This window comes from Pinus tabuliformis, chromosome Q (genome assembly GCF_031772625.1).
Source record: "Pinus tabuliformis cultivar Carrire ecotype Pingquan chromosome Q, CPIR1, whole genome shotgun sequence".
Classification (NCBI taxonomy): Eukaryota; Viridiplantae; Streptophyta; class Pinopsida; order Pinales; family Pinaceae; genus Pinus; species Pinus tabuliformis.
In genome coordinates, this window is record NC_142296.1 from 649,480,795 (window position 1) to 649,504,762 (window position 23,968).

A 23,968-nucleotide genomic window follows, 5' to 3' on the forward strand; every position below is an offset into this window, starting at 1 on the left:
TAAACATCAAAGAGATAAAAGCTTTTGTTATGGAAAAGTTCCACAAACGTACTTGGGATAAGGAGCTAGGACGAAAGAAAAATTACTATATTGAAGTGTTTAATTCCACTCATAATCATAAACCAAAAGCATACATAGAGGCCAATATCTCTTAGAGAGCCAAATTCTTATTGCTCAGTTAAGGACTAATTCTCATCAACTTCGTTGTGAAAAAGGGAGCTGGAAAAGGCCAAAGGAAGTGTGGGAGGAAAGATTATGCATTTTTTGTTCTTCCGGAAAAGTGGAAATAGAAAAACATTTCATTTTAGAATGTGAGGTCTTCAAAGACAACAGGGAAAATTATGCAAATATGCTGGTAGCTAGCTCTTGCGATAATCTATTTAGCAAGGGGTTTGTCGAGAAGCTGAGAGCATTTATTTTGAAGCTTCACAGAAAAAGGGCCAAATACATCAAGCAGATGAAGAAGCAATCTGTCCCATAGGCTATCTTTAGCCTTGTGGACATTAAAATAATTTCTTTCTTTCTATCAATCACACTATGAAAAAACTATAACCATATTCCTACCATTATTTGACAAACAAATTAATATACATAATAAGGCATGACCCACTCAAAAAATTCACTTTGCTAATCCTCCTATACTCCTTTGGATTCTAATAAGTTTTAGAATCAATCCCATTACTCTAATAAGTTTAAAGTTCAATGCCATTTAAAATCTTTTATGATCTTTTTAAGTTGTAAGTCGTCTTAAATTCAATACACATAGTAAAAGATGGCTCACTAAGAAAGTTGGTTTGCTAATCCTCCTCTACTCCTTTGGATTCTAATAAGTTTTAGGATTAAACCCATTTAGTGGTCTTAAATTCATCATAATTAAAATTGAATAAACATTTATTAATAAAATTTAAACTCTCATTGGTTAAACCATCTCCCAAATTCCTTCCCATAATTGAACCATGACATAAAATAATTTACAACATTTTTACTCTCCCTCATCATTCACAACCACCTCAATTTTTCCTTTTAAAGGGTAGCAATGCAATTTTCGACATTGAGGGTCTTCTTCATCATTCGCACCCACAACAAAAGAAAACAAAATGTGGCAACGCAACTAACAACATTTATGTTCTCCTTCACCTTTCACAGTCATGTTAGAGTACATGGAGAAACGGAACGTTAGCGTGTGCAGCAAGATTGCCACAGCCCGTAAGGTCTTGACTGGGCTCCAAAGAATTTTACGTGACTAAAAACATAAAAACATAAGCAATTTATTTCCTGTCGAGATGGGTGTTACACTTCCATTTGTAGATACACGGATTCGAAATCGCCTGTGTGTATGATAAGAGGATAAACGGGAGAAGACAGACTGCAGGGGCGGTGGCAAAGGTGAAGGGTTCAAATTTGAAAACATGCCACCGAATTTGTTTTCAAATCGGGAATTCTTCTCCTAAATTACAAGCAATTTAGTAAATAAATGACGAAGCTCCGGTTTTGTATGCAAAATTCTTGATCTGCCATGGATCCAGCCTCAAATGACTTTGACTTGGATTCCTTCATTGAACAGCAGAGCAGCGACGACGATGTGAGCGATCTGCCGGGGCTCAATCGTAGCCTCGAAGATATCCTGAATGATTCCGAGGAGGAATCGTCTTCGGAGGGGTCTGATGATGAGGCAGCAAAACCTTTTTCCTTCAGAAACCCTACTTTCACACGTCAAAGGCAGGAAAACGATGAAAACAACGCGGACTGGGCCGAGAAAGGTCCGAAGAAACTGGAGAAAGTCGAAGGACATTCAAGTTCGTTTTCAATTACAGACAGATTGAAAATTGGATATGAGAAAGGTAATGCTTATGACCCTGACGCGTCTAATTCGAACTTAGAGGAAAAAGGCAAGCCCTTGCATTCGATAGAAAATATAGATCAGAAAACTGAAGTTTCCACTGATGCGTCTAGTTCGAATTTAGAGGAAAGGGGCAAGACCTTGCATTCAATAGATAATAGATTTCAGAAAACTGAAATTTCCAACAAAGTTCGGTCGGCTGTAGAATTGGGTGAATTGAGGCTTAGTTTGAGCATGAAGAAGTCTGCATTCATGGATTTTGCTGGTAAGCCTCCGGCATTTGCCGCTGCAACGCCTGCTTCGTTTTCACTTTTATCTCGGTCACCGGCTTTTTCTCCATTGCTTGGAAGTGTAAAGCCGAGTCCGAAGCCCGGAGCTGCACTTGCTGCGGCTGCAGCTGCATCTCGTGCTGTTCCTAGTCCCCATGCCACAGCGATAAAGAATAGGAAGGCGAACCTTCTATCTCAAAAGAGTGTTGATTCGGCAGGCTCGACAGAGTCTAGTTCAAAATTTGGAGCAATTTCGGAAGAAGAGGAAAAGGAGGGGAGTATGGCTGGTTCCGAGGTGGGAATTTCTGAAGGACTGTTTCTATTTGGGGACAATTCAACTAGTATGCCATATGATCTCAGTTTTACTGGACCCGCAGAGGAAATGGAAAAAGAGACGCATACTTTTATGGAAAAGCAGGAAGATATCCTACCGAGATCAGAACCCGAAGAATTTATTGTTCAAACAGAGACAGTGACAAGAGAAAACGAGGACGAAAGAATTATAGGCGGGAAGAATGAAGAAATAGAGGGACAAGGTGATACCAGTATAGGAGTGCAAGACCACGAAGTGCTGCAGATTGTGCAGAACATTGGCAAAAGTAGTCCAACATCTGACCGTGAAAAAAGTCCACCATTGGCGGATTCCGATGCTAACACTTGGCTGGAAACTCAGAACTCTGAATCCAGTAAATTTTCGTTGGATAGTGATCATAATCTATCGCAATTAGGTAGTGAAGAAGAAACAACAAATGCTCCTATTCAATTTCCAGAGCCAACAGAGACGGTTACTCAAGAAAAGCAGGGCAATGTAATTGAAGAAATGCCTAAAAAGAAAAATGAAAGGACCGTTGATGACGTTGTCGATGAAAAAGGGGGAAAAATGGAACATAGCCGACCTGGAAGGAAAACTGGCAAAAAGGTCCGAGCCTCTCTTAAGCCACTGGACTTGGCGGAAGAACTTGAAAAGAGAGATGCTTCTTCTGGATTACACTGGGAAGAGGGAGCTGCAGCGCAACCGATGAGACTTGAGGGTATCCGACGAGGACCTCCAGCAATAGGTCATTTACAAATTGATTCCATGAGCTATCTTTCACAGGCACTTGCATCACAAATGTTCAGGCGGGATCATGGTTCTCCACAAGCTCTAGCTGTGCATATGAATTATATTGCTGTGGGTATGTCCAAAGGATCTGTCCTTGTTAATCCCAGCAAATATTCTTCTCAGAGTGCTGACGGCATGGATGCCAAGGTTCTGTACTTTATCCTCTGAGAACCTAATTGTTTGAATGTATTCCAACATTTCCTTTGCTTTCAATCCCCTTCGTGATTTTTCTTGTGACAATGTTGAGTTTTTTTTACTCTGGAATGCAATTTTAGCTCTTTCGAGACAGACTGCCTATTCTGACAATTGTTTCTCAAGTTTTGCAATAGACATTTTTTTTAGAAGTTGGAGTTGGGGAAGAGAATTAACACCATAAAAAATACATCCAAAGGATGTTTCTTCCTTCTTAAACATCAAGCCAAAATTGACTGAATCAGTGAAAATCGTTATTCAATTGCAATGTTTCCTGCTTGATCATTTTATTCAAAACCATGTTATATTCGTCTTTTTTCTATGAGAAAGTGAAATCTTGAGTAGCTTCATCCTTTGGGATATTTTCTCCAAAAAGCTCCAGAACTTCTAGTGCTGTCAATCTTCTTCCTTTTCCTGATAAATTTATCTTGCAACCTTGGCTTTTTCCATTTTTTAATCTTTGAATGAGAGTTATTTTTTAATCCTTTTCCAAATTTCTTACTTCATTGTTGACTAACTGAGCACCCTCTCTCTGAAGGGCTAACCTCCTGAAGCCTTTGGTGCACTTTTTTATCAATTACTTTTGAGTTGGATTCTCTTGACACTTTCTCAGCTACATATCTGAATCTGAATGAACTTGATGCCTCTCCTTCAAGTTGCATCTTTCCACTCTGGCCATTTGGGAAATTCTCTGCTCTGGCAAGTTTCCTACTAATGGATGTTGTGTGGCTATAGTTGTGACAGTATGGTAAAAAATAGAAATAGAATATTTATATAATCTAAAACCTCTTTCCACTGAAATTCTTCATATTTCAAAATCAATTCTTCTGGCAAACCCTTTACTCAAGTCTGCTGCCATTTCTATGCTCAGCAAGTCCTTGGGATATCATCATCGTGTGCCAAATAATCTCCTAATCACATTGCCTATCTGGTTGGCAACTTCTTTCACTCATGAATAGAATAGAAGATTGAGAAGCCTAACATTTATTGGTATGTCAAGACTAAAGTTGCTTGATCAATTTCTGGGAACCAAGGATTTGTAAATTGTAAAATTGGCACCTAAGGCCATATTCCACATGGGTCATATTATTTATGACAACTGATATTTTTCTTGGATTCCTCTCTCCGAGAGGTGTGGGATTGATCTAAAGATCATCCGATTCTGAAATGTACAAATGAAGTTATGAATTTATTTTGATTATGGGCAAATTGTCAAGGTCGGCCAGCAAACTTATGTAGGCTCAGAGGCCCAACAATCACGTCTATTCATCTTCAACGTTGCATATAAATAAAAGGTGACTCAGCCTCATTTGGACACACTCATCTTCACACTTCACTTTCTCTCTCCTCATTGATTAGGTACGGATTTCTAGGCCTCTCTTTCTCCACACGTCCAAAATTCCAGGAGGCCGAAATTTCAGGAGGTTGAAAATTCAGGAGACCAAATTTCTGGGCAGTTTGACCAAGCATTGATCAACATGTGTTGACCACCTTTGACTGCGTTTTTGTGAGGGCTATCTCTGTTTGGGCAGGCCACATTTTTGGGCACAGAAATCGAGGCTAAACATTGACTGTTCACTACAGCTAGCGCTGACCGCAAGTGTGATGTTTGACTAGACTTTGACTGGGTTGAATTTGATTGTTTTGAGGGCTGTTTTATCTTGCTGTTTGGAGGCTGAAGTTGATTGATGTGCTGAGGGTCAAATCTGCCCTGTTGACCAGCATTGACTTTTTTAGTTAGGGCTCTTTTGCTGCTGTTATAAATTATCAGATTTGTAAATTGTACTATCTCTCTCTGCTGAACTATTGAAGACTAAAAAAAGATTTGATCAAGGGTTTTCCCACATTGGGGTTTGTCCTCGGCTGGTGCCACATCTTGTGTCCTCTTTTCTTGGCTTGTCTTCTATTGTTTATGTTTATGTTCTATCTGCATTTTACTATCATGTTGATGTGATTGCTAATCTGAATATTGATACTGGGCTAATAAAGAAATTGAAGTAAAATTGCTCTAAAGCATAGAACATACCATTGTTGCCTAAAATTAACATTCTATCAGCGCTGACGTGAAGACAAAGCCCAAGCAAGAGTGAAAGAGCAATCACCAAAGACAGTTGGACAAGGCCAAAAGGTTCAATGGGTTCATCATCCTACCTCCTGGTTGAAGACAAGCTCTGTGATAAATCTGACTATCATGGATGAAAGATGTCTCTTGATTTGACCTTGGAAGAAAAAGAAGTGATGGACTATGTGCAAGGTAAAATCTCTAAATTGCCTTCAAATGCAGCGGCTGCTACGAAGACCAAGTACAATAGGGCTAAAGGCAAAGCAAAGAAGATTATCGGGGATTCCATTAACAAGCATCTGGTGGCCTACATCTCCGAATTGAAGACCTCCAAGGAGATCTACGACAAGTTGGTCGACATGTTCAAGGTTAGTAATGCTAATCAAATTCTATTTCTCAAGAATAAGTTGAAGGATATTAAGAAGGGCAAGGACAAGAATATTCAATCCAATTTCTTGAGGATTACTGAGATCAAGAATGATTTACTCTCGATTGGAAAAGTCATTCCTGACAGGGAATTTACTCTCACCACCCTTGGAGGACTCCCACCTGAGTGGTATGTATTTAGAACCACCGTTCTCAACAATGATTGAATTCCAGGGTTTGAAGAATTGATGTTGAGATGCATTTAAGAAGAAACTAGAATGGTGGAGCAAGAAATGCATTCTAGTAGAAGCAACCCCACTGCATTCTCCGCTCATGCCAAAAGGAGAAATAATGTAGGGTCTAAAGGTCATTTCCATGGAAAGCCTGGATTTAAGGGAGGAAGGAAGGGCGGGTGCTTTGTTTGCAATAAGTTTGGCCACTATGCAAGGGAGTGTCCAAATAGAAGGGACAGATCAAGTGATGATGATCACAATCATTCCAGAGACAACTTCAACAACAACGATCAAATGAATGGCAGGTCCATTGGCAAAGGAAAAAGGAATGCGGGACATCAAGGAAATAGTCGACCCTCCAAGAAATCAAGGAACTCCAGTTATGAAGAATCAAATGTTGTTAAAAATAAGCAAAAAAAAGTACTATCTTATATCGACTCTCTCCACTGCCTCTCCTCTGGACACTTTGGGAAATTGACTGATTGATAGTGGTGCCTCAAGGCACTTCACTGGATACAAGGAAGACCTCTCTAATCTGATAGAAAAGGAGACAAACTTGGAGATCATCCTTTGAGACGATGCCACCTATCCCGTGAAGGGAGTAGGGAATGTTACCCTTCAATTGAATCAAGGTAACACTATTCATTTGCAAGAAGTACTATATGTACTTGGTCTCAAGAAGAACTTGGTGTCCATTTCAACCATGGAGGACAAAGGATTCAAGGTGGCATTCATCGAGATGACAAGGTGGCATTTTTCGATGGAAATGATTCATTTTAAAGATGCTTTTACTCTTGGGTTCAGGGTTGACACTTTGTATCAAGTTGGAGGAAGTCCATTGGGAGCCATGTCTTGTGACACATCTCTACAATCTGAACTATGGCACCAGAGGTTTACCCATCTTCATTATAAGGCCCTACTTGATGTGAGACAGATGGTGACAGGTATGCCCGAGTTTAAAGTAGAGCATGAAGGTGTATATATGGGATGTGTCGAAGGAAAACTTACAAGGGGACCATTCCCCTCAAGTAATAGCAAGACTACAAATATATTGCAATTGATCCACTCTGACATATCTAGTATGATGCCCGTAAACTCTTTAGGATGATACTTCTATTATCTCACCTTTACAGATGATTATTCTCGCAAGACCTGGATCTACTTCTTGAAGAAGAAGGATGAAGTGTTCACCTGGTTTTGACACTTCAAAGCCTTGATCAAAAACCAATCCGAGAAGAAAATCAAGATATTGAGGATTGATAATGGGACCAAGTGCAAATCCAATGAATTTCAAGATTATTGCAGAGAAGCTGGCATTAAGAGGGAGACTACAACGCCATACACTCCTGAGCAGAATGGTATGGTTGAAAGGAAGAATCGCTCTATTGTAGAAGCAGTTCGTGCCATGCTTCATGATCAAGGCCTTCCGAAGTTTCTATGGGTTGAAGCTACAAATACCACCGTGTATGTTCAAAATCGATGCCCTCATCAAGCATTGGACTCCAAGACTCCCGAAGAAATGTTCACTGGTAAGAAACCCGATGTCTCTCATTTTAGAATTTTTGGAAGTCCCGTATATTTTCATGTGCCGAAAGAGAAAAGAAGCAAATTGGGTGCATCTGGGAAGAAAGGAATCTTTGTGGGCTATAGTGAAAATTCTAAGGGATATAAAATTTATGTCGCTGGTCAAAAGGAAGTTGAGATAAGTCATGATGTCACCTTCAACGAAGATATGACCCTCAGGAAGATCAACAACCTTCCTATCCTAAGGAAGGACAAAGAAGCTAACACCGGAAGTCAGTGTGCAAAAGAAGACGAAACGATGCCTGATGTTGATAAACCTATGGATCCTATTGATTCTCCTCATGAGCCCCCCTCCTCCAAAATGAGACCCTCATGGCTTAGGGAGACTCTCGAAGATGCCAAGAGACACATTGCACCAAGGGGGACTTTCCGTGAAAGCAAGAAACCGAACAGGTATCAAGGATATTTGACCGTCGTGAGCACTATCATTCAAAATGAGCCTTCATCATTCGGAGAAGCCGTGAAGCATCAAGTATGGAAGGATGCTATGAATGAAGAATACGAGTCAAGTATGAAGAATGATGTCTGGGATGTGGTCCCTAGACCCCAGGACAAATCGGTTGTCACCTCTAAGTGGCTCTACAAAATCAAGCATGGAACTGATGGAAGTGCAAACCCTCTCATTCACAAATGTAAGAGGGAGTTGGCTTCTGAATTTGAGATGAAGGACCTAGGATCGATGCACTATTTCCTAGGGTTGGAGGTCTGGTAAAAGTTGTTGAAATTTTCCTCTCTCAAGGAAAATATGTTGTGAAGATATTGGAAAGATTTGGGATGGTGGATTGCAAGCCTGTGACAACTCCGATGGAACTTAACTTTAAGAAGTTATGTGGTAGTGCTGCTGGACTTGAATTGGGAAATGCTTTTGAGTATCGTCAAATCATAAGAGCACTGATGTTCTTGGTGAATTCCCGTCCGGACATATGTTTTGCAGTTAACACATTGAGCCAATATATGGTTGAGCATCATCATATACATTGGATTGGTGCCAAGAATCTTTTGAAATATCTTCGGGCACAATCACTCATGGACTGAGATACACTTTTGGAGATGTGAGGCTACATGGTTATTCTGATGCTGATTGGGCTGGCAATGTGGTGGATCGCTAGAGCACTTCTAGATGCTGTTTTTCTTTGGGTTCTACTTCGATATCCTGGACGAGCAGGAAGCAAAAATCGGTTGCCTTGAGCACTGCCGAGGCCGAGTACATAGTTGCTAGTATGGCCTCCTGTGAAGCTGCCTGGTTAAGGAAGCTCTTGAGTGAGCTGTTTGGACATGTGCTGGATACCACCGTGATCCTCTGCGACAACCAAAGTGGGATCCGATTATCAGAGAATCCTGTGTTTCATGATTGTTCCAAGCATATAGATATCAAGTACCACTTTATCTGGGATATGGTACAACGAGGAGCAATAAGGCTCCATCACATTGGGACTGATGAGCAGGTCACTGATATTCTGACAAAGCCCTTGGGGAAGGTCAAGTTCTTGGCCTTCCGAGAACGACTTGGAGTCATGGAGAGACCCTCTTATGAGGGTCTTGTATGAGATGGACATTGAGCTCTAGGAGCTCCGGGGGGCTTGGGGTACTTTTTGGAGCGATGAGCAACCATAGGGTGAGTGCTTCAGCCTTCCCCTAGTGGTTTGCTGTGTACAGGGTGAGTGGTTCAGCCTTCCCTTGTGATACCCCTTGGTGACATGTAGGCAGGATGAGTGGTTCATCCTTCTCCTGCTGAGACATCCTATTCATGCAGTCTGGGACTCATGGGAAGTATCTCTCATCTGGCCAATGAGTAGGGAAATGAGGATAGGGACCATAGTACTACTGATAGACGCATCGTGTACTACCGTACTCCCTATGCTAGGATGACCGATATTGATCTAGGATCAATTGGCACTGATTTTGGGTTAGTAAGAGTGGTATGAGACACTCTTTTGATTGGAACTGACTTCGGGTCAGTAAAAGTAGTATGAGACACTCTCTTTTGATTGGAATTGACTTCGGGTCAGTAAGAGTGGTATGACAGAATCTCCTTTGATTGGGACTAACTTCGGGTTAGTAGAGAATGGTATGATACATTCTTGATCACTTCTTCTTCATAGTTTAGCAGAGTAGAACAATGCATTGATGGCAGAGATAGTTCAAATTGGCAGATGGATTAGCAGATGGAGTACTCCCTAGTTGAGAGGGGGTGTTAAAATTGGTAACTAGGGCCAAACTTTACAAGGGTCATCTTATTTATGACAATTGATATTTTTCTTGGATTCCTCTCTCTCTCTGAGAGGTGTAGGATTGATTTAAAGATCATCTGATTCTGACATGTACAAATGAAGTTACGAATTTATTTTGATTATGGTCAAATTGTCAAGGTCGGCCAACAAACTTATGTAGGCTCAGAAGCCCAACAGTCACGTCTATTCATCCCCAACGTTGCATATAAATAGAAGGTGACTTAGCCTCATTTGGACACACTCATTTTCACACTTCTCTCTCTCTCTCTCCTCATTGATTGGGTATGGATTTATGGGCCTCTCTTTCTCCACATGTTCGAAATTTCAGGAGAGCGAAATTTTAGGACACCGAAATTTCGAGAGACCAAATTTCTAGACAGTTTGACCAAGCGTGCGTTGACCTCCTTTGACTACGTTTTTGTGAGGGCTATCTTTGTTTGGGCAGGCCGCATTTTTGGGCACAAAAATCGAGGCTAAACGTTGACTGTTGACTGCAACTAGGGCTGACCGCAGGTGGGCCGTTTGACCAGACTTTGACTGGGCTGAATTTGACCAATTTGCTGAGGGTAAAATTTGCCCTGTTGACTAGCGTTGACTTTTCTGGTTAGGGCTCTTTTGCTGCTGATATAAATGATCAGATTTGTAAATTGTACTATCTCTGTCTGCTAAACTATTGAAGACTAAAAGAAAATTTGATCAAGGGTTTCCCCAAATTGGGGTTTGTCCCTTGTTGGTGCCACATCTTGTGTCCTCTTGTCTTGGCTTGTCTTCTACTATTTTGTTTATGTTCTATCTGCATTTTACTATCATATTAATGTGATTGCTAATCTGAATATTGATACTGGGCTAATAAAGAAATTGAAGTAAAATTGCTCTAAAGCCTAGAACATACCATTGTTGCCTAAAATTAACAATAAACAAGTTCTCCAAAACTACAGTTCTCCATTAAGAAGTCCAGTTCTATTCTCCCAATAAAAAAAATTAAAGAACTAATAATAAAAAGTCCTTACATGGGAAAAACGCATAATGTCTTTCTCCATATTCTTTCATAACAAATCGATTCAGCCATCTAAATTTTACAACTTCTGCGCCTGACAACTAAATTAAAATCGATAGCATGTTCTTGCCAATTCTTAGATGAATTTGTGCCAAAGTCCTGTATAATCTAGATTCTCTACCCTTCCAACATGAAAGATTGGATTAAAGTTTGGAAATTTCATCCATGAGTGCGGATTTTTTTCCTCGAAACAAATCTTAATTTCTATCTAAGAAAGAAGGAAGATTATGTATTGTAAATGCACATTGCATTTAAGCTTCACAATGTCTGGTCTTCAAGAGACCTATCCGCCTAAATCTCATAAACAACTAGCATAGTATATCAGAAAAAAGTATAGATCCTAGATATAGCTATTCTATTACAATTCTTATCAAGTAGATGTATAACAGTATTTATTTTACAACATTTTGACAAAAAACCATGAAGAATTGGTCATCTGCCTATCATTTATCATATAGTATTGAATTCTCTCTTATGGTATGGACAAGGAAGTGCAATTAGTTGAGAGTAAGTAACAATTTTCGCTTTAATTCTGTTCCCAGTGTCCCTGTGCAACCTCCAGACCCTCTGTAGATAGAGTAGCTTCTGTAGTGTTCAGTTCTCTGTACATGTCTGTAAGAATTGTGGAGAAAAGACCATACATCCTGTTTAATTTATTGAAAATGGGAGACAATATTGATCTCTCCATCCTGTATAATCTATGTTGCATGGGTTCCCGAACCTGGGGGTGGGGTTCTTGAACCCGTCCCGGGTTCTCGTCCCCAAGTACCGGATTCGGGTTCGGGTGCTTCTGAGAAGAACCCATAAGAATCGGGTTCTTCATTAAAAAAAATTAGATTCTTTTGTCTTGATGGGTACGGACAACCTTGATGATGGTACTTGAAACCCCAAAAATCGGGTTCTTTTGGGTTCTTTGGGGTTCATTTTAGTTTTTATTTTTTATTTTTTAATTAATTTAATGGACTTCCCCTAATATTCTAGGTAGTTAGTTCTTCATCTTGCGAGAGGAATTGGAGTACCTATGCCTTTATCCATTTAGTAAAGAGAAATATGTTGGGCTCAAAGAAGGCAGAGAACTTAGTGTATGTTCATAACACACTTCGTCTCATATCTCGAAAAGACCCTGGATACAAGGAAGGTCCTTTCAAGAGATGGGACCAATACACAAATGATGCTACGTGTGTGGACGAGGAGATACAACCAGATGACTTTATTGAGCTACCTCCAGCTGTTATGGATGAGCAAGAGACTCAAGATGAGAGTGATCCCTACCTGGAGAGCATGTTAACTGAAGATCTGAGTGATGTTGATGACATGGCTTGAGGAATCCATTGTTCACTATTATATATTTTTATTTTAGTATTTTAAAATTTCCCAGTTCTTGTTTGGAGATGCCTTAAGACAAATTTTCAATGTAGTATGACAATGGACATATATCATGATTCTTATTAATATGTAAACTCCAATTTGCACTTAATATCAGACTAGAAATTTTGAAATTTCATTATGAATGTTGAATGTTCAATGATGTGCATGTTTAAATATTTAAGGTTTAAATCATATATATTTTAGTTTTCTTGTTTAAAGTTGAAAAATATACAAATTTACATATATTATAATTTATAAAATACAATATATATATATATATATATATATATATATATATATATATATACCCTGACGAACCCACGCACCCTGTTTCGAAAAATGATGTACCAGTCCCCATCCCCGCACCCGTACCCATCACCGAACCCACGTTTCCTGGCAACACAGTGTATAATATATCTATTCTATCAATCCTTATCAAGTAGATGTATATGAGTATTCACTTTACAAATTTTTGACGATAAACTATGAAGAATAGGTCGTCTACCATCATTTATCATATTGCATTGAAGAGTATCTTATGTTGTGGATAAGGAGGTGATATTTGTTGACAGTAAGGAACCATCCTTGCATTCTTTCTGTTCCCAGTATCATAAAACACACCTCCTAGGTCCTTTTCTGCTCCTATTTTGGAGTATTTCCCAAGTCAGTTTTTATTCCCTATGGCCACCCACATGGAAATTCTTGTTTCCATAGTGTTTTCCACCATTAGGATTTATCATTTCGACTATTGCTTTGTACCCTAATTTGGCAGTATATTTACCCAGTGAAGGATTTTTAGATCATACTATTTCATCTGCTTCCTTTCCGATTCTTACATGACTTCTAATCAAGGCTTCAACATATTCATTCCACTAATCTGCATTGTTCCCTTCAAGTCCTACCATGCTGGTTTTGATCCATCCCTGTTGCTAGATATCGGTAGTCACAAAACTAACACTTTGGACACCTTAAATATTTTCTTTCATGTAAAAGAGTTAATATTTTTTCTGGCAGAGTATAGGTGTTCACCTAAGTAACCAGATTCGTCCAAATGGCTTGGCGAACCAGAATCTGGCGTGTCGGGTATAATTCGGCCAAAAAACGAATCCTAAAATCGGATTCGTCGAATCTTATTAGGATTCTTCGAATCCTAAACAAATCTCGAATTTTGCCAGCGTGTCCTGATTTTTGTCCACGTGTCTCGATTTCCAGGATTCGTTTCGCCGAAAAGGGACTCCCGCGGGTTAAAAAAGGGTGCATTTCCTCATTTCAGTCACGCTGTTTATCATTTGGCTTGCATTGTTTGAGCTGTTTGCAAGAAGAGAAGGGTTTGGAGCAAGGAGCTAAGGGAGTAGAGCATTCGACAAGGAGATTCAAGCACCAGGTAAGTGCATTTCAGCTCCATTTTTTTGCATTTTTTATTCTATTACAGTAGTTTGTATATGATTTTTTTTTAACAAATTTGTGCATGTTTTGTTCATTTATTTTACAGTATTCACGGCTCAATCAAAGGCAGCAGTTAGGGGGCAAAGGAAGGGCAACAATGTCTCTATTGGAGATGCCCCTCCTCCCTCAATATCATCAAAGTCTGCTGCAAGTAATGTTGATGGAAGAGGAGGATTTAAAGACAACACTGATAAATATCCATTGTGGAAATATGTCACAAGAGAGGATGGGACAAGCACCAAGGGGAAGGGAGGAGGCAATGTGCAATGGAGATGCAAGTTTTGTCACATTGCTTTCAAAAGCACATATTTCTGTGTGAAAGCACATTTGTTGGCTTTACCGGGTTGTGGGATTGGAGCTTGTAAAGCTGTTTCTTTACAAAAGAGAAAAGAATTGGAAAAGGAGTCCACTGTTGGTATGGAAAATGTGGCTTCAAAATCAAGAAAACCCAATAATGAAGACCCCCTTCCATTTTTGAGGAAAGCCACCACCAAATTTCCATTTGAGAGTTCTACATCTACTGGGGGACAAGCAGCAAAAAGAAGAGCACTTGGTCCAATGGACAAGATTTTCCAAAAAGAGAGATGGGAAGAGCTTGATCTCACCATTGCCTTCTTCTTCTATCAAAACTTCATATCATTTAATGTTGCACGCTCACCTCTATTTATTGAGATGTGCCGAGCTCTAACTCAAGGGGCTCCAGCAGGGTATGTGCCTCCTGGGTCAGAGAAGCTGAGAACCACATTGTTGACGAAGGCAAAAAAGGAGGTGCAAAAAATGCTTGAGCCTATTGTAGCATCATGGCCAACATCTGGGGTTAGCATTGTTTCTGATGGATGGACAGATCCAACACGACACCCAATCATCAACTTCATGGTGTCTTCCTTGAGTGGTCTAGTTTTCATGAAAGCAGTGGATACACTTGGAGAATACAAGGATGCACAATTTATTGGTGAGTTATTTATTAAAGTTATTAAAGATGTAGGTGTTGATTCTTGTGTGCAAATCATTACAGATAATGCACCTGTTTGCAAGGCTGCTGGCATGATTATGGAAGCTAAATATCCACAAGTGTTTTAGACACCTTGCATTGTCCATTCGTTGAACTTAGCATTGAAATCCATTGCTTCTGATGTGCTTTGGATTGGAAGCATTATTGAGGATGCAAGACATATCCATAACTTTGTGCAAAATCATACAAGTGCCCTCACTATCTACAAGGAGTACACCAATCTATCATTGTTGAAGGTTGCTGATACACGGTTTGCCTCTTCATTCATGATGTTGAAGAGGTTGAGGGAGGTCAAGACTGCTCTTGGGTCCATGGTTATTTATGAGTTTTGGTCTTTTTGGAGAAAGACCGATCAGCTAGCCTCTAAAAGAGTGAAGGACACAGTGCTAGATGATGCTTGGTGGGAGAGGGTAGATCTAATTATTCGGATCATGGACCCTATCATTTCTTTGCTTCGATTTGCAGATACAGACAAACCCATCCTAGGAGAGGTTTATGACGGATGAGATTCCATGATTGAGTCTGTGAGGAGCATTATTCTACAGAGTGAGTGCCCCGAGTATGAGACATCACCAGAGGCCTTTTGTGATATTATACAGAATATTCTTGTTAGCAGATGGGACAAGAATTGTACACCTTTACATTGTTTGGCTCACTCATTGAACCCCAAATACTATAGCCATGAGTGGCTGAATGGTGGACCTTCCCGCAGATTCCCTCCTCACATGGATGGTGAAATCTCACAGGAGAGGAAAGAGGCATTCAGGCCGATTTTTCAGGATACTGCATTGCTTGATGAGGTGGAGGATTCCTTTGCAAAATTTTCCACTGGCAGTGGTCGATTTGGAGGTTATGATGTGATTAGAGACAGGGGGGCTAAGAAGCCCTATTCTTGGCGGGCAAATCATGGGGCAACAAGCCCTCCTCTTTAGCAGTTAGCCATGAGGCTCCTCTCTTAGGTGACTTCATCCTCTTGTTGCGAGAGGAATTGGAGCACATATGGGAATTTGTATAGTGTGAAGAAGAGCAGGCTTGAGCAGTCCAGGGCAGAGACAATGGTGTATGTGCACACCAACCTTCGTCTTATTTACAGGCAGAGGGAAGAGTGGTTGAGGGGAAAGACAAAGATGTGGGATGTCTTTCCTGATGATATGGGTCTGGACACCAGTGTTGAGTTGGCATTGGCCAACATGGATCTCAATGATACAGTGCTAAAGCCTATTAGATTTGATGACTTAGAGGGGTCATCCTCCACAACAGTAGATGCAGAGGCGACTATGGATACAGGGGAGGAGGAGGATGCAGAGGAGAGCAGTGGAGACCATGATGATGAGGACATTGATGCTAATTCTGATGCTGATGATGAGGATTGATGCCTTGAGGCTTGTATACCTATAGTTGTTTTATATTTTCTATTTCTATTTTCCATTGGCATTGCACTAGCACTACCTATGCAACATATTTTGATTTGATGACTTAATGAGAAAACTATAGTTGTCAGTGTGTTTATCTTACTATCTTGTAGTTGTAAGCTGTCTTTCAGTTATGAATTATGAATCATGATTTATGTGACCACTGACATGTATTTGAATTTTGCATGTACTATGCATGCTATAGATGAAGATCTATGTTTGAAATCAATAAATTTGTATCATTAATTAAAATTTGTGTATGAAATATCTAATTTTTAATATATATATATATATATTTTAAATATATATATATATATTTTTTTTTTTAATAAAATAATATATAATGAATCCTACGTGTCCTGTTCCGGGGGGTCAATGTGTCCGAATCCGATACTACGAATCCCGAATCCCCGTGTCAGGTGACTTAGGTGTTCACACATCCAACCCAGTCTCATCTGTTCCCCATTACCAATCTTCCATGCTAGCTAGTTGTCTGCAACTGGAAAGCTTTGTACCAGTCCCTTCCTGATCAAAATTTTCAAGACCTGCAATCGACAAAGACTCCGAGGGGCAAAAGAGCAATGAGTTTGAATTGGATTGGGAATAAATTGTGAGAAACTTGGCAAGTACAAAATTAAAGATATACACATTTTAAATAAAAATATATTTTTCATTGATATTTGATAAATCCATGCTCATAGAATGCACACTATCAGTAGATATCCAAAATTTCATGGATGAATAGGTATATGATATAATATGGGTCTAAACTGAGAACTGAAAGCATTTTCTTATAAAGTTTAAGTGAAGAGTTAACACTGAATACTAAATAGTAAAAACACTAAGATGCAGGTTTCTCCCATGTTCTCAACTGTTTGACCCTCAAGGTTCGCGAAGTCCTCAAGGTGAAAAATAGGGCTTCTTTTGATCGAAGCCAATCTGATGTAGGATCTAGCTATTCCAAGTTTAGGCAAGCACAAAAATTAAAGATATACACATTTAAAAAATATGTATTTTTCATTGATTTTCGATAAAGCCATGTTCATAGAATGCACACTATCAATAGATGTCCAAAATTTCATGGATGAATAGGTATCTCATATAATATGGGTCTAAACTGAGAACTGAAAGCATCTGCTTAGAAAGGTTACGTGATGAGTTAACGCTGAATACTAAATAGTAATGCAGGTTTTTCCCATGTCCTCAACTGTTTGACCCTCAAGGTTCGGAAAGTGCTCAAGGTGAAAAATAGGGCTTCTTTTGATCGAAGCCAATCTGATGTAGGATCTAGCTATTCCAAGTTTAGGTCAATAGCTGAATGATCCAAACCTGTCATTCTCATGAAACATTAAAATGTGAATTAAACTTTAAATTAATTCTTCCAATTCAAGTGTTTAAGCTTTAGATAAACTGCGCTAAGTCTCGTGTTTCTTGATGTCTCACCTTGGATTTTTCTGTTGCAAAGTCGAAGAGTGCAGTGGACTGATACAGGGTTATTTAAGTGCTTTTGTGGTAATAACTTAATTGGTTGTGCTTATTGGCATGAATTTTCTCAAACATGCTCCAATCGCATCCATAACCTCAAGCATTGTAGGTCTAGCTTAAGATTTGAATGGCAAATCTTTTAAGATCTGGCACATCATTGCCAAAATTTTGCCACCAAAGATCTAGCAAAGTGGCAAGGTTAAATTGTACTCAGAAGCATGTAAGAGGGGCGTGTAATTGGCATATCCTTGGCCACCTTGTCATTATATCTCTTTTGATGGCCTCCTAGGTGAGATCCATCGCCTCATAAATGTAACCCTTAGTGGTTTTTTCACCATCAAGCATCATGAAAGATTGAAGTCAATTGTCAAACATTCAAATTTTGGTATAAATAAAATTTGAAAATGAAAGGAAGTATGACTTTGAAGGTGAACATTGAAAAAGTTTAAGACTTAAGTACCTGAGCACTTTGGCAAGTGACCCTGTCACAGCAATAATCCTAAACCATCACTAAACACGAGTAACAATTATAATCCGTTCATGTGTTTTTCCATGTCTTGATGCCATCCACTCAGGTCCCAAACACATCCTATTGAGATTTACCCTTTTTTGGTCAACCATGAATTGCAAAGAGATGAATTTTGTTGGAATTTTGGTCACTGTAGGACAAACAAGTTCCTTGCCTTCAATGAATATTGTTGTGCTGTTGAGGTCATTTGTGTGATTGTAAATTTATTTGGTTATGGATTTTGCCTTATCCACAGCTTTTTCTATCCAGGCGTTTCTATGCAATGTGTAGCACAAGAGTTCCAAAATATGGAGGGATGCCTAAGCCCAAAAATTCTAGCAGTAGCCATAATTAGTTGCATTGTTGTTAAAAATTTGTACACCATTTTCTTTTTCCACTTCCTAAACAACTTCTTTCATCATTTCACAAATTAGTTGGGCACTATTAACTTTGTTTGAGGCATCCACTAATTTGAGAAACATTATCACCTTTGGACTAGATATGGGGAAATTTATCAATGTTCTGTTTGTTTGATCTATCCATCCATCAATCATGATGGTGCACTTTGTTTTTGCCCGTGATGAACAAAACTTATACAGTATATATCATCAATGTTTTCTAAAAGCAAATCTATCCTAAGGCTCACACATGTAGGGGCTTTCAACCTAGATTTCCAATAGTGACTGCATCAATCATACACTGGGAATGAGGGCTTTTGGCACAGTTGTAATGTCCCCTGGAAATTAGTTCCATAAGACGAAGTGGCCTATCGATCTCCATAGGCTATAGTCCTTGATAAAGGGGAAAACCTAAGATACCCAATGTTTGGGCAATGGAGAGCAAGCTTTGGGGCAGCTGTGGGCAAAGAAACGCAAAGTTGGGGTTTTGAGTGAACCTCTCTCAATCAATTAAGGAGAAAATCCCTTCAAAGAAATCTATAAATACAAGAGGGCTAGATTCATTTGGATCATTTTGCCTCTGTTCTTCTTTGAGCCTAAGGCTTTGAGGGTTTAAGACCCCCTTTTTGACTAGTTTTGGTGGAGGTGATCCCATCCTACCCAATCTTTTCTCTTCTAATTTCGGTGGTGAAAGAGTCCACCCTAATTAGTTTATTTTTTTTCTTCTACTCTGTTCTGGCATAGGATTGTCAAAGAAGTTCTGGTCTAAGGAAGGTCATAAAATCAAACGAAGTCTTTTTTAGGCAGCAGCTAAAGCAAGACATATTGAGGCATTTCCTAAGGTCACATGAGTTTGGTTTGAGGACAAACAATAATAGAATTCTGGACAGACCTAGTCTGAGGGCTTCCGAGCTGTTCTGGACTAAAAGAGATATCGTTCTGAGGAAAACGAGTATACTGAAGCCAATCGAAGGTCTAATTCCGTGAATCAGAAGGGTTCCGAGTTAGCTTTCTGAGATTGCTTTGTGGATTCCTATAGCACGTCTGAGACCTTGAAGTAATGCGAGTTTTGTAGCAGAGTGTAACGGAACATATTCAATGTTTGTTGGAGTGAACTGAGGCAGGAATAGAGTGTGCACCTGAGGTAGAAACGCAGATAAGATCTCGTGTAGGGTTTAGAAATCGATAGCATCTCGAATCTCTGGTTAGGGTATTACTTTCAATTGTCAAATTTGGTTCTATCTGTCACCATTGAACGTGAACTATATTGTGTATGGATCTGTAATATCATGCCAGATTGTTGTATGGTCTTAACGAAAAATACACCATACTGCTGGATCTATTGCATTTGTTGATTGGAGTTTGTCAGTTTGACTTTATTGAATACTACATTGATCTGTAAGCCTATGGTGTCATTGAGAAGCTGATACTGTCCATTAAGAATACAATATTTGTATTGAAATTAACTATTGTTTGGAAAAGAAATTCTGATCTGAAACCCTAGCCCCTTAGAAATCCTAGGGCAAAATTGACCTAGTTCATTACAATAGTGGAAAGGCATGTTGGACTAGTACCAAAAATTAGTAATGACCTTCCTTGCTTGACTATGGACAATTTTTTTCCAACTTGTGTCATCTAAGCTGGGTTGGGTATCGTGTTATGTGCGGGTAGCAAAAAGCGTATATTTCCACTTCCATTGCTCAAACTTGTGAGAGTGGGAGGAGGAGTAAGTGGCATTTGGCTGTGACTTTGAGGCATGCATTGAACATGAAAACCTGGGCCCAACATTGAGGATTTGACAAAGGTAGGTGATAAGGGGGTATTGCAAGAAGTTTGGTGACCCTTGAGATTTGCCATTTCTTGGCTCTAAGCCCATTCATGGTATCAATAGCCAAGCTAGCTTGGTCTTTAACATCTTGGGGAACACCACTACAAGGACCAATGTCAACACTGAGAATATGCCTAAGGTGGAATTTGAATATAAAAATTCTGCCACCACATTCATTTTTGTAAAATTTACATAGAAGCTTAGCTAATTGTGGAATCTTTTCAAGTAAGCCCTAGCAAAGTCCTCCTTTGTCAATTTTTGTTGTTTTGGTTTAATGTTTGCTGTCGTTTAGGGTTTACTTGCTGGCAGCAGCAAGGTGAAATACCAAAAACTGGAATAGCCTTAGGGTGACAACAAGGTAAAATTCGTTTAGGGCTTAAACTTTACTTGTAGGCTGTTAATGACTAAATAGTATACCACAACCTTTAAAGTCATGCAAAAAATACACTAGCGAATAGAAACCTAAATAACTCAAATAATACTCCAACAAGCTGAAAAATATTCTTAAAAGAGTTCCTATAATCTTGTTGTTCCACGGGGATGTGTGCCCCAGAGTTGGCGGTCGCCATGTATCCCATGCTTCTAGGACATGGGGGTGCTTAGAGAAATGTTTCCTCACGTCCTCCTTTTGGGGAAATGCAAGGGGAAATGTTTCCCTAGTATGGGGACACATTTACCCAAAAGTGGACTTGTGTCTCTACCCCAAAAGGGGTGCTTTTAGTCATCCCCCATAGAAAAGGGATGCTTCTAGGCACCCCCCTACAAAAGGGGGACATCTAGGCACCCCCAAATTTTTTTAGCTATGAAGACTTTAAAAAATAAAAAAACCCCCAAATTCACAGCACCTAGGTTCCTAAGAGTCTTGGTTCCATTATGGCCTTTTATTATGAGCACTTCAGTCAGCGGGAGGACGGTCCCATTGCCCCTTTTGAGTTATGACTACATTCAATTTCATTTGGTTGGTGGCTTTAAGATCCTGCTCAACGGGTTGCAAGTTTGTGCATCACCACAATCTTGCATTCCCCACGGGTTGAGACAAATTTCCATATCATATGTTCTGAGAAGGTTTTGTTTTCCAACTTTACTATGTCCAGGAGATGAAGTTCAAGGAACACTTAGTATTCAGGTTCAAGTGTCCTAGATACTATGAGATTTGGGGGGAGGTTTCATTGCTTGTTTTGATACTTAGGAAGTTCCCTGTTACCCCCTTTCACTACCTTGATCAAAGACGCCTAGGGTTATCTGCTTAGGAGGTGATGACTCACAAGTAAGAGACTGTGCAGGGCCTCTTGATTCCCAATTTTGTTTGGTTGATTACCCTTTTCTTTCAGCATATCTCTATTGGTTGAGGTGCTAAGGCTAACTCTCTCAACCTATGTTGTGGGGGAGCGCTCCCCCCCCGATCCCGCTCCCAATCCGCGCTCCGGGCGGGAGCGGGTCGGGAGCGCGCTCCCTAAAAAAATTTCGCTCGCTGCCTTTTCGGGAGCGATTTTGGGAGCGTTTTGCCTTTTTTGCAATTTTTTTTTGTAGTTGAAATGCAATTTTTTTTGAAAGAAACAAATAATTTTTGAGTGGGGCAGCGTAATGATCAAGTCTAGGCCCTAGTATTGATATGCTATTCATGGTAATGTTAAATTCTTAAAGTAAAAGTGACATTCTCCGTAATATTCATTTTCAAATTTTAACATTACCATGAAATGACTCTAGATGTTTGAGAGTGGTTCCGGCCTCATTGGATTTCATATGGAGAAAGTAGAATTTTAGATTTCATTCAAAATCCAGCAGACTTATCAGTTTTTCAGGATTTCAGGATTGCAATGTTTCCATTGAATTTTGTCATGTATTAGGGTATGGAACTCGTATTTAATCAAGAGCACCGATCCCTCTATGTACCTTGATGTTAGTGACATTGGTTGTCGAACTCCTCTATCATGACCCTCCTAAAATTGTACGCATCACTCAAACAAAATCTTGACTTGACATGCTATGCTTGTTCTATCTTATGTTAATGCTTAGAGGGTGATATTAATGACAAAGATCCCTATACAGATACAGAGGTAATGACAAAGATACCTCTGCATATTAATGCTTAGAGGGTGATTTAACGACAAAGACGCTGATTTTCCAACAAGACTAAAAAATTAGACATTTCTCGTGGTGGCAAGAGGCCCAAGCATAAGAAATAGATAATAGATTTACTTCTCTTTTCTAGTTTCTAGTAACTTTTATAACTATTGACTCTTTCATATTTATTATGATATTTTTTTAAACAATATATGACAATTTAAGTTTGAAGTTGGCAATTATAACTCATTAGTAATGAATTATGAATATGATGGTTCATGAAAGTTGAAATTTGTTTCATTTCATTTCATTTTATAACATTTCATTTCATGTTAGATCCATGTTGCGGGGGAGCCCCCCCCCCTTGAACCTGCTCCCGAATCGCGCTCCGGGCGGGAGCGGCTCGGGAGCGCGCTCCCTTAAAAAAATTTGCGCTCCCTGGTTTGTTAGGGAGCGACATAGGGAGCGATCGCTCCGGCGCTCCCGGAGCGATTTTTAATGCCCGGGAGCGATCGCTCCCTGATCGCTCCCGGACATTAAAAATCGCTCCGGGAGCGATTCGAGCCGGGCCGGGAGCGGTTCGGCGGAAAAAAAATCCGCCGGACCCGAAAATAAAAAAAAAATTAGAATTTTTTTTTGGTTTTATAAGCCCAATGGGCCAAAAAAAATTCATTCTAACTTCATTGAGCTTGAGTTTGGAGCTGGAGCAAGAGCAAAGGAGCGAGGAGCAAGTGCTGAGGAGCAAGGAGCAAGTGCCAAGGAGCGAGGAGCAAGCCTGCAGAGGTAAGTAACTTAGTAATTTAGTTAGTTTAGCTGGTTAGGTAGTTAATTTAGTTAATTTAATTTAGCTGTTTGAGTTTAAAGATCATGTATTTAAATTAAATTAATTAATCCCAATAAATTAAATTAATTTGCAGATTCAAGAATCAAAACCCTACAAACATCAAACACTATGGACCTGGCTATATTTATTGGCATTTTCCTCTTCCTGGTCCCTTTTATGGTTATTATGGTGCTGGAGAGTAGGAAACGGAGGGGGCCCCAAACTGAAGAGGGGTATGAAGAAGCCGGAGAAAGTCAAATGGGTGAAAACCCCAGTGAGGAGGAGCTGGAGGAGGGTGAACATGACCCTCAAAAAACTAAACAAGACCAAACTCCATTGTGGAAATATGTTCACAGGGCTGAAACAGGGAGAGGGGGTGGAACCACTAAATTTCATTGCCCCCATTGCAACACTGATTACACAGGTTCATACACCCGTGCTAGAAGACACGTCTGCGGGAAAAGGCCATGGGATGGAGAGAAACAAATAGGAATCAAAACTTGTACAGCGGTGTCAACAGCAGATAGAGCCAAATACATAAGGGAAGAGGAGGAAGCCCAATACAGAACAAAAAAATCAAGGGGTTTCTTTGAACCAAGCTCACAATCACAAAGAACTCCTTCAGCATCCTCCCAAGGCAGTGGATATGGACATGGAGGCACAGGGTCATCATCTTTAAGGCGTAGAA

The 23,968-nt window shown here is 39.8% G+C and overlaps 1 protein-coding gene across 1 annotated transcript in view; it reads left to right on the forward strand.

Annotated features, from left to right (window-relative positions):
• The first annotated feature begins 1,176 nt into the window (after window positions 1-1,176).
• SETH5 (transducin family protein / WD-40 repeat family protein) overlaps window positions 1,177-23,968 on the forward strand; it is a 220,733-nt gene continuing 197,941 nt past the window's right edge. The window contains exon 1 of the mRNA XM_089385020.1: window positions 1,177-3,358. Coding sequence (XP_089241146.1) covers window positions 1,517-3,358 — 1,842 coding nt within the window. The 5' untranslated portion in view covers window positions 1,177-1,516. The remainder of the gene's footprint in view (window positions 3,359-23,968) is intronic.